The sequence below is a fragment of the Serinus canaria genome, chromosome 25 (genome assembly GCF_022539315.1).
Source record: "Serinus canaria isolate serCan28SL12 chromosome 25, serCan2020, whole genome shotgun sequence".
Taxonomy (NCBI): Eukaryota; Metazoa; Chordata; class Aves; order Passeriformes; family Fringillidae; genus Serinus; species Serinus canaria.
In genome coordinates this window covers 2,232,782-2,243,183 of record NC_066338.1, presented here as the reverse complement: position 1 = coordinate 2,243,183, position 10,402 = coordinate 2,232,782, and the positions used below count along the sequence as shown (strand labels likewise).

Genomic DNA, 10,402 nt, shown 5'->3' with positions numbered 1-10,402 from the left:
GGTTTGACAGTGTGTCTTGGTTTGGAAAGATAGGTGCTTGCCAACGAAGGCAGGAGCCTTCCTTGAAATGGAGAATGCAAACCCTCCCTACCCCTCCGATTTTTTATGAATTTCAAATTAGGGGCTCTCAGGCAAAAAATATGGGAGCAGGAAATAACAGTTCTTTAACAACACTGACAGAGTCAGAACTCAACATTTTTGGTCATGGTACTGGTAGCAGTTGGAAAAGTGGCTGCTGTCTTCCCGAAGTGTCAGATGTGGTTCTATTGGAGCAGGGGAGTCCTTTAGAAAAAAGGGTGTATTCTTCTTCCGCAGAGCCATGGAAGTAGAAGCAGCTGCTGTTCCTCTGGGGAATCTAGTGGGAAGCTGCGCTGGTGCTTCAGAATCTCCAAGTTATATCTGGGTAGCAATGCTTGGCTCCTCCTTCTGGGTGGAGCATCTCACAATGGGATGTTACAGTTCTTATCAGTCATGCAGTGACATTCAATAGCTTGTTATCAGCAGATGTCCCCTGTGGAGGGTGGAGTGATTATGATCACTCAGGGAGAGAGAGAAGGAGAATTGCCCACTTGACACAAGACATCTGCCATACAAATGGTAATAGAATATAACTTGCCTTGCAATCTGGAACACATTGCCAACTGCCTCCTGCAATCTGCCCTCAGAAACTTGGCTGATGAGTTTTTTTCTCATGGAAAAAAGCCGGCGTTTGTACTCAGGGACCTGTGGCCTGGAGTGGCTGGCTACCTGTAGAAATTCTGCATTGTACAGGATGCCTCCCAGATTCGAGCTAGCACCCCTACACACTTGGGCTGGTTTGACAGGGCCAAGTGCCTCCTGCAATCTGCCATCAGGAATCTGGGCTGATAAGTTTGGCATTCCCGGGAAAAGGGCTGGCGTATGTCTTTAGGGGCCTGTGGCCATGAGTGGCTGGCTGGCTGCCTGATGAAATCCCGCATTGTGCAGAATGACTCCAAGACCCAAACAGCAGCACTGCCAACTCGGGCTGCTTTTACAGTGCCAAGTGCCTCCTGCAATCTGTCATCAGGAACTTGGTCTGGTGAGTTTTGTTTACCAGGGAAAAGGTCCAGCAGTAGTGTTCTGGGGCCTGTGGTCCGGAGTGGCCACCTACTGACTGAAATGCTGCATTGCGCAGAATATCTTCCAGACCCAAGGTGGCACCAGTACCAGTTGGGGCATTTTTGACCTTGCCAAATGCCTCATGGAATCCACCATCAGGAACCTGGGCTGATGAGTTTTAATTCCCTGTTAAACAGGCCATCCTTGGTGTGCAGGGGGCTCTGGGCCCAGAGCGGCCAGCTGCCTGCTGAAATTCCACATTGTGCAGGAAGCCTCCCAGACCCAAGAAACCACCCCTGCCAACTCGGGCTGCTTTGACAGTGCCAAATGCCTCCTGCAATCTGCCATCAGGAACTTGGCTGACGAGTTTTATTTCCTCGGGAAAAGGGTCATCGGTGGTGTGCAGGGGCCTGTGGCCTAGAGTGGCTGTCTCCCTGCTGAAATTCTGCATTGCGCAGAATGCCTCTCCATGCAAAGTGCATGCAAGTACCAACTCAGGCTGGTCTGACAGTTCCAAGCTCCTCCTGCAATCTGCCTTCAGAAACCTGGCTGATGAGTATTATTTCCCCAGGATAAGGGCTGACGATGGTTTTCAGGGGCCTGTGTCCCTGACTGACCGGCTGCCTGATGAAATTCTGCATGGCACAGGGTGCCTCCCAGACCCAGCTGGGCAGTAGTACCAACCCTTGCTGGTTTAAGAGTGTTGAGTACCTCCCGCAATCAGCCATCTCAATTCTGGGCTGGTGAGTTTTTTTTCCCATGGTAAAGGGCCGGCGTTGGTGTTCAGGGGACTATGGGCCAGAGCTGCCCACTGTCTGCTGAAATTCTGCATTGAACAGAATTCCTCCCGGACCCAAGCTGGCAACACAGGCCCAACTTGGGCTGTTTGACAGTGCCAAGTTCCTCCTGAGCTCTGACATAAAAGACCTGGGGTGGTGTGCGGGAAACCGAGCCACAACTTCTTCCATGCGGGGGAGAAATCCTGGGCAGGGGCGGGGCGACCAGCTCCAGGGGAACTGCCTCTGCAGCCCACCTTGCACTCAGTCCCGGATAAGCTCTTCCTTTGCCGGCTAGGAAAGGAAGGAGGGCTCTGCACACGCTGCCGGGAATCCAACCAGGTTTATTCAGGGCGATGCAGAGGGTCCAGGAAGGGTCCGGGGGGGTAGAGAGGAGCAAAGCAGGGACACAACCAGGCTGATAGGGAGCAGGTGGCAAAAAGCCCAGAACAGGGGTAGAGCCAGGGTTTATAACAATGTGACAAGCAGGAGGGTCTGGGGTACACAGATCCAATCGAGAGGGGGACCAGGGGAGGAGCCAGAGTGGAGTGACTAGGGGTACTCAAATGATGAAAGAGGGGGAAGAGGGAGGTGTTAAAATATGAACCAATGGGTAAGGAGAGAACTCAGAACTTTCCAGAACTAGGGGAGGGAGCCGCAGCTGATTGATGTTCACACAAGAGTGTCCTCCCATGGCATCCCCACCCCAAAGTCCTTGGGGTCTCCTCCCACAGTGGTGAGTTTTGTTTCCCAGGGTAAAGGGCCGGCGTTTGTGTTCAGGGGACTGTGGCCCAAAATAGCTGGCTGCCCGCTGAAATTCCACATTGTGTAAGATGCCTCCCAGACCCAAGCTGGCAGCAATACCAAGTCTGGCTGGTTTGACAGTGCCAAGTGGCTCCTGCAATCTGCCATCAGGAACCTGGAAATGGTGAGTTTTCTTCTTCAAGGAAAGGAGCCGGTGGTGGTGTTCGGGGGCCTGTGGCCCGGAGTGACCTGCTGCCTGCTGAAATTCCTCATTGCGCAGGATGTCTCCAAGACCCAAGCTGGCACCACGACATACTCAGGATGTTTTAACAATGCCAAGTGCTTCCTGCAATCCTCCATCAGGAATCTTCCTGATGAGTTTTGTTTCCCAGGGTAAAGGGCCGGTGTTTGTGCTCAGGGGCCTGTGTCCCTGACTGGCCCACTGCTGGATGAAATTACACATTGCGCAGGATGCCTCTCAGACCCAAGTTGGCACTAGTGCCAACTCGGGCTGCTTTGACTGCGCCGAGTGCCTCCTGCAGTCTGCCATCAGGAACTTAGGCTGGTGAGTTTTGATTCCTTGGGAAAAGGGCCGGTGTTGGTGTTCAGGGGCCTGTGGCCTGAAGTGTCTACTGCTTGCTGAAATTCTACATTGTGCAGGATTGCTTCCAGACCAAATGCGGCATCACTTGCAACTCAGGCTGCTTTGACAGTGCCAAGTGCCTCCTGCAATCTGCATCAGGAACCTGGGTTGGTGAGGATTGTTTCCTCAAGAAAGGGGCCGGAATTGATGTTCAGAGGCCTGTCCCCCGGCGTGGCCGGCTGGCTCCCAAAATTCCGCATTGCACAGGATGCCTCCAAGACCGAAGCCGGCACCACTTACAACTCGGGCTACTTTGACAGTGCCAAGTGCCTCCTGCAGTCTGCCATCAGGAACTTAGGCTCGTGAGTTTTGTTTCCCAGGGAAAAGGGCCAGCACTGGTGTTCGGGGGCCTGTGGCCCAGAGTGGCTGGCTACCTGCTGAAATTCCGCATTGTGTAGGATGCCTCCCGAAGAGGCAGAAACCAGCACCTTCCCAGACCGAAGCCAGCACCACTTGGAACTCGGGCTTGTTTGACAGTACCAAGTGCCTCCTGCAATTTGCCGTCAGCACCCTGGTCTGGTGAGTTTTGTTTCCCCAGGAAAAGGTTCAGCGTTAGTGTTGAGGGGCCTGTGGCCTGGAGTTGCCGGCTGCCTGCATGTCTCAGCCATGTTTTCTGAAAAATCTTTGCTTTAGGATTTTTTCTCTTGAGAACCTGAGAGGTTTCAAGAAAAAAATGTAAACAATCATTATCTGCTGCTATGGAATGCAAGAGGTGGATCTGTGATTGGTCTTATGTAGTTGTTTCTAAGTAATGGCCAATCACAGTCCACCTGTCAGACTTTCTCGGCTAGTCCGAGCCTTTGTTATTCATTCCTTTTCTATTCTTAGCTAGCCCTCTGATGAAATTCTTTCTTCTATTCTTTTAGTGGAGTTTTAATATATCATAAAATAATAAATCAAGCCTTTTGAAACACAGAGTCAAGGTTCCATCTCTTCCCTCATCCTAAGACCCTTGTGGTCATCATTACACCTGCACACCTTCTGCATTGAGCAGGATGCCTCCCAGACCCAAGCTGACAGCACTGCCAACTTGAGCTGGTTTGACAGTGCCATGTAACTCCTGCAATCTGCCATCATGAACTTGGCTGATGAGTTTCTCAAGGAAAAGGGCCAGTGTTGGTGTTCAGGGTCCTGTGGCCCTGAGTGGCCAGCTGGCTCCTAAAATTCTGCATTGTGCAGGATGCCTCCCAGACCCAAGCTGGCACCAGCGAAAACTTGGGCTGGTTTGACAAGGACACCTATACTGCATTGGAAAATGCTACTGTAGCTATCCATTCCTACTGCTGTGTGTGAGTGTCGTGGTTTGAGAGGAAATGAAGTTTTTTGTGATGGTGTGGTCAAGCCAATCGGTGTTCAGATTTTAATATTGGCAACTGGTTTGTTCACTGAGGGCATGGATACGCCTCTGAGAACACAGGGGGTTAAAAGCTGTGAACTCCCAGGGGAATTTCTCTCTTTGGGTTCCGGTTTTGAACTGACCAGATCCTCCCTGCCCAGCTCTGAGCTGGGCAGGGGGGGAGGGGAGCCATGCGGCTGGAGGGAGGTAGACCAGGCCTGGGCCCAAGGGTGGAGGAGAACATTGCGAGGGCTTTGGGCAGCCATCCCCCATTACCCCCCCCTGGAGAGAGGGAGAGGGCCAGAGCCGGTGCCTGTGATAGCGCGGACGGCGTGAAGGAGAAGGGAGGGGTGCCCAGCAGGGCAGCCAGGCGTGGGAGTTCATGAAGCAAACCATCAGGCCTGGGACTTTTAACCCTTCTGGGGAGGATGGAAACCTTGCAAATGCTGATTCTTCCTGAAGTTGATGAGATTGAGAGGATGTTGAGAAGAATCCTAGGTGGGAGGAGATGATGGAGTGGCCTTTGGCTGGACTTTTCTTGTATAGCCACAGCAGAACCCCTTGTGTTCCTGTGACACAGAGACTGCATTCTAGGGGGAGGCGATGGCTCAGAGCCAGGAGAGTGCGGTGATGTGGAGGTGTGTGAACAGAGACGACGGGTGAGGGGGGTGGTGGTGGTGCCCTCCGCTTCGAAGAAGAAGAAGAAGATGATCTCTGTTCAAGAGACCCCTCGGCCCCAGGGGGTGAAATTTTGGGGGGAGGAGGAAGAAATTTGGAAGGTTTTCATCTTGTGTTCTATGTGTTCTGTGTGTTTTTCTTTGTAGCTTTAGGTTAATAAAGTTTTTTTCCTTTTCGACCTCAAGTTGAAGCCTCCTTTGCTCTGTCTCTGATCACATCTCACAGTGGATGCCAGGGAAAGAGGTATTCTCGTGGGGGCACTGGCATTGTGCCAGGCTCAAACGATGACCGTGAGTTAGAATAAAATGTTGTAATAAGAAGCTTTGGATTTGGGGGATTGGATTTACTTCTTCTCCACAGTTACTTGTATAACAGAACCGAATAATTGTTAAATGGACTCTGTACATACAGAGAATCAGTAAGTTGGAATATTGGTAAAGAACCGAAGGAACAGACAAAACTCAGAGTCTGTAACAACTTCTACTGCCTGACACTTGGTCCCAGGAACTGGAGCTCAAAAAAACCTACCTGCAATTACAGGTTGCTGTTGAGAAGTCATGAAGTGAGGCAGGAGATTGTGCATTTCTTGGATGGATATTGGCACACTTTAAATAGGGGCAAAGGCAGACAGCAGTATTAACACCCAGTATTTAAGATCCCCTGGTATGGTTAAATATTCCTTGGGTTTTTTTATTTGAGATCAGGTTTGCTTATCTACCTCCACCTCAACTGATGGGATGAAGAAGATAGATACACTCAATTTCGTCTCTGCTGTTAGTTTCTGATGAAACAGACATTTTGGCTTAATGTAAGCAACTATTAATAACTTTTTATTAAAAGGTGGATTCAGAAGACAAGAAATAGGAACATGAAACTTTCAGTTAAATAATTTTATGTCCAGTCGTCTTATATTATCTGTACAAACTTCCTCCAGAAATTCAGCACTCTAGTATTAAATATAAGTATTGAAAAACACTTTAAACCACAATAATTATTAATAACTCTATGTAATTACTTTCTCCCTGGGTTAATATTTAACTAGCAGAGAGTTAAGACATCTGTGAAAGCCAGTTGTTATATCAGCTTTGTTATATTACAGAACAAGAGAGATGAATAAATGGAGCAATATTTTATTGATCAGAAACAATACTTTTCTCAGCAATTAAAATGCATGATTCATATGAACAAGGTGAAAATGAAACAACCAAAAAAATAACTTCACATTTTTTCCATTTTCTTCTTAGTGTAAGCATATTAATCTTATTTGCATAGCACAATAAATGACTGTTGCCTGGTTGCCAGCCCAAATGTTTCTTGACATCAAAAAGAGTACATGTTGCAGCATTTCTACAGCCAAATGCACTTATAAATCACCACCATGAAAAACTGAATAACATAAATGCCAACATTAAAAAAACCAGCTGAGGGACCCTGCAATGCAGCCATTTATTACTTGAAGACAGTAGCATTAAAAATAGACATTTTCTCTCATTGAATCATAACATGCTGGTGTTACAGATAAAAAATATAAGACAACTATTGCTGTAGCCCCTGTAGATTGATACAATAAATCCACACTAAAAAAACCAAAAAAACCCCCAGCAAATAATAACACGTAATAAAAAAATAATAATCTGCATGTTCAAAGGAATCCCACAGCCCCACCAAAAGAGATTTTACTTCCATCCCAGAGAAGACAGGTATGGACTACAACATTCTGTAAAGTGGAAGAGAGCCATGAGAAATCAGCATAAAAATTTGATTTTAACTTATGGTGACAGAAAAACATTTTAAAAAGCAGACCCTTCTCTTAGCTATGTAGAAACTGAAAAAAGGTGAGGTAGGAAAACAAGGAATTGGTATTTTCCAATGCAAATTAGAAAACAGATTATCTAATCTCAGCAAGAGAGGGGAAATACAGCTCTGCTATACCATGTGACCCTTCACTGCCAGAAAGATTTTCTTGCACATCCAGCTGGCTGTGTTTCTTTTCCAAAGTGAAGATGGGGAGGTGTGTGCCTAGAAGGAAGCTGTGATTGTCCACCTAGAATTAGGGTAATTTCTGTAAAAACAATTTTCCCTCCTAAATTATAATTACATGTTTCTCTAATAGAAATATATATTAAATGACAAAATCTGTAGTCTGGTAAATTTGAACTGCCTCTCTGAGAAAGAAGCTTAATTAAAGTCTAATACTGTATCACACTCTAAACCAACATCTATTTGTTAATTACAACAACAATCCACCAGGTACCATGAAATAATTGTCTAATAATGTGCCATAAATGGTTTACAGCACATTTAAATGGACAGACACCTGTCTGGGCTTTGAGTCTCAGTGGTACCTGCCGATTGTGTAAAGGAAACTCAAGACAGATTTATACCAGCTGATGATCTGGTCCCACAATTGTAAAGCTGCTACACTGGAGCAGGGATTCTCTGCACCACTGATATCTTCAGAACATGGCACAAATGTTAAGTAACACTACAAAGATCAGCAAGCAGAGTTGTAAATAACCTCTAGTCATGTTGTAGCAGACATTGTTACTGTCACTCTTAAATTTTAAGAGACTGTGACATCTGATTGCCAGGTCGCACACTACTCTACACAATCCAACAGATTCTTCAAATCATCCCCATCAACTGACCAGACAGCCCTGCAGAAGAGAAGAAATCTTCATTTGTGCATCCTAGTTGAAATTCTATATTGTGAAACTGTATCAATAATAAAACACTTCCTATATTCAAACTCCAGACATAAGAACTGTCAAAAAAACTAAAGAAAGGTGCAAGTGGCAGGACCTTGCCACATCCTCCTAATGTTTTCTTTGTAAGTACAAAGCTTTAAACACCTTAAGAAGTCACAAAGTAATAAACACTGAAAATTACCTAGACACTATTGAAGCACAGAGAGAAACTACTGACAAAAATGTTTAAATGTCAAAGTCAAGGTGGCTTGTATACAATAATTTTGTATGCAAAATTATTTCAAACTGGTCCCAGAAAGAACTGTCTTCCAATTTTTTCACTGGACTGCATTCATCAGTAATAAGTTCATTAGCAAAACAGTTCCACCACCTAATTTTTCTTCTGCCTAATTTTGGTTTTTCCCCACTTTAAGTAGACTTATCTGCAAATGAAATGCATAAAATTTTTTCTTACATTTTTAATTTTCAGTGAGCTCACCTCATTTCATGCCCTCATTCTTGAGCATTTTTGTCATTTCACCTAACAAAACTACTATTTCTTTAAAGCATAAGGATTTAAGAAAAATACAAGTTTCTATAAAGACACATTTTCTCAAGACCTTCCTGACAGCCTCCTAGTTTTCAGTGAGGCCGTTATGCACCAGCAGAACCAAAGAAACAACATATAAAGTACTGCTCTTAGCTAATTAACTGAGACAGAGATTCAGAATCAACCAATCTAAAACAATATTGAAATTCTCAATCCCTAAAGTTTTTAACCTTTATCATACAAAACTTATACTGGGCTTTAAAGGTAGTATGACATGTGCACTGTGCTCAGTCTTGCACGCTCACCTCAGACAGCAAAAACAGCAGCAAAATTAACCCAAACTTTGCCCCAAGAGTGAAGGAGTAAGTTATCAAGCATATGGCCAGGGAAATACATCAAAGTAAAATCAGAACAATGCCACAAGGAATTCTGTACATGACCTTCTCCAGCTGAGTAGATTCCTTAAGCACATAATAAAGTTCCACCAGCTGCAGTTACTAAGAGTGTCTGGAGGGACTCACAGTGACTCAGGTTACTCCTTTGCTCTCTGGCGGTGAGGCCTCATCAGTCCTGTCTTTGTTAAATCCAAGAAACTTCCATATGATTCAGGAGAAGGAGACACTTCTGAATATCCTGAAATGGCTTAAATAAAATTGCTCAAATCTTGGTGCAAGATAGTACATAGCAGTACAGAAGTACATGAAGGCTCACACTGGAAGTAGTGTCTGTGCTTGGTGTAAAACAGTGGGAAGAAAACAAACTGGCCAAACCAAAGCAAAACGTCAATCTGCTGTTTAACCAAAACAGCAGTATCTATCTTTGAATCTGTTACCTCAGACTACCTGTCAGGCTTTTTTGACGGCCAAAGGAAAGAAAGCTGGACCAAAAAAAGAACCTGGAAAACTTCTTGTTATTATTGCACCTATTTAAACCATTTTGCTTTGCTCTGTTTTAGGTTGAATTAAGACAACAGAGTATGGTATTTACACTCTAAGATTCTATAGGCAAATGATGTGGCTTCAACACAGCACAGTCTTATACAAACTTCCAAGAAAATAAGAAATCCTTCATTGATTCCCTTTGTACAAAAATTTGCCAACTTTGTCTACACAGTAGAAACTGAAGAGGCAAAGTTTGTATCCCTGTGTAAAGGCACATACATATATAGATATATATGTACAGATGTCCATACTGTATAGATAACACAAACAAGTATATATGCACGTGTGTGTATACACACACACACACATATACATGAGCAACGTGTCGGTTTAGTTTGCATCATCCAGGAGAAGAACATATTCCAAGGTAGCTGAGATCTTCTGGCCATGAAGTCAATGGATCAGCTGTGGATTGGCACAAGGCATGGGGCAGGGGGCAGTCCCTCAGCCATAGAGCTTCTCAGTCTTGAGTGCCACGCTGTCCATGTCATGGTAGCCCTTGCCATTGAGGTGTTCGCCAGCACAGTCATGGCTGTAGCCGTAGCCCTGCACGTCGCTGATGGTGGACACGGTGTAGGAGGCCGTGCGCATGGCGTCTGAGTGGCTGAAGCTGTGCTCAAACTGGATCTTGTACTGGTTCCAGTGCCTCCTCAGCACTGCCTGCACCTGTGCCCCCAGACAAAGCAAAAAGCACATAAACCACAGCTCAGGGGCTTTGTTTTTTGTCTCAGCAAATGGGACAGCAAGGCTCAGAAATCCTGGGCAAGGACACCTACCTACGTGCCATTTAGCACTGAGGCGTTCTCAATTATTCACCACTTAGGTAAGCATCATTTTTCAGTAAATTTGGTGTGAAGTAATGGCATTTTACAATTGTAGTGTACTAGCTGCTGAGGAAAAGCACAGGTTAGAGGAGGAACAGCAGCCACACAGTTTTCTGCTTCCTCCCCTGTGAACTGTAGTCCAG

At 45.6% G+C, this 10,402-nt stretch overlaps 1 protein-coding gene across 4 annotated transcripts in view; it reads right to left on the bottom strand.

Moving 5' to 3' along the window:
- Window positions 1–10,402, bottom strand: part of CALCRL (calcitonin receptor like receptor) — a 70,918-nt gene that overhangs the window by 1,368 nt on the left and 59,148 nt on the right. For 3 of the 4 annotated variants that reach the window (XM_050983683.1, XM_050983685.1, XM_050983684.1), the window contains exon 13: window positions 6,372–10,101. The exons of the other annotated variant lie outside the window; for it this stretch is intronic. In XM_050983683.1, coding sequence (XP_050839640.1) covers window positions 9,880–10,101 — 222 coding nt within the window. In that variant the 3' untranslated portion in view covers window positions 6,372–9,879. Of the gene's footprint in view, window positions 1–6,371; window positions 10,102–10,402 lie in introns of those variants that run through there. 4 annotated transcript variants of the gene reach the window in all.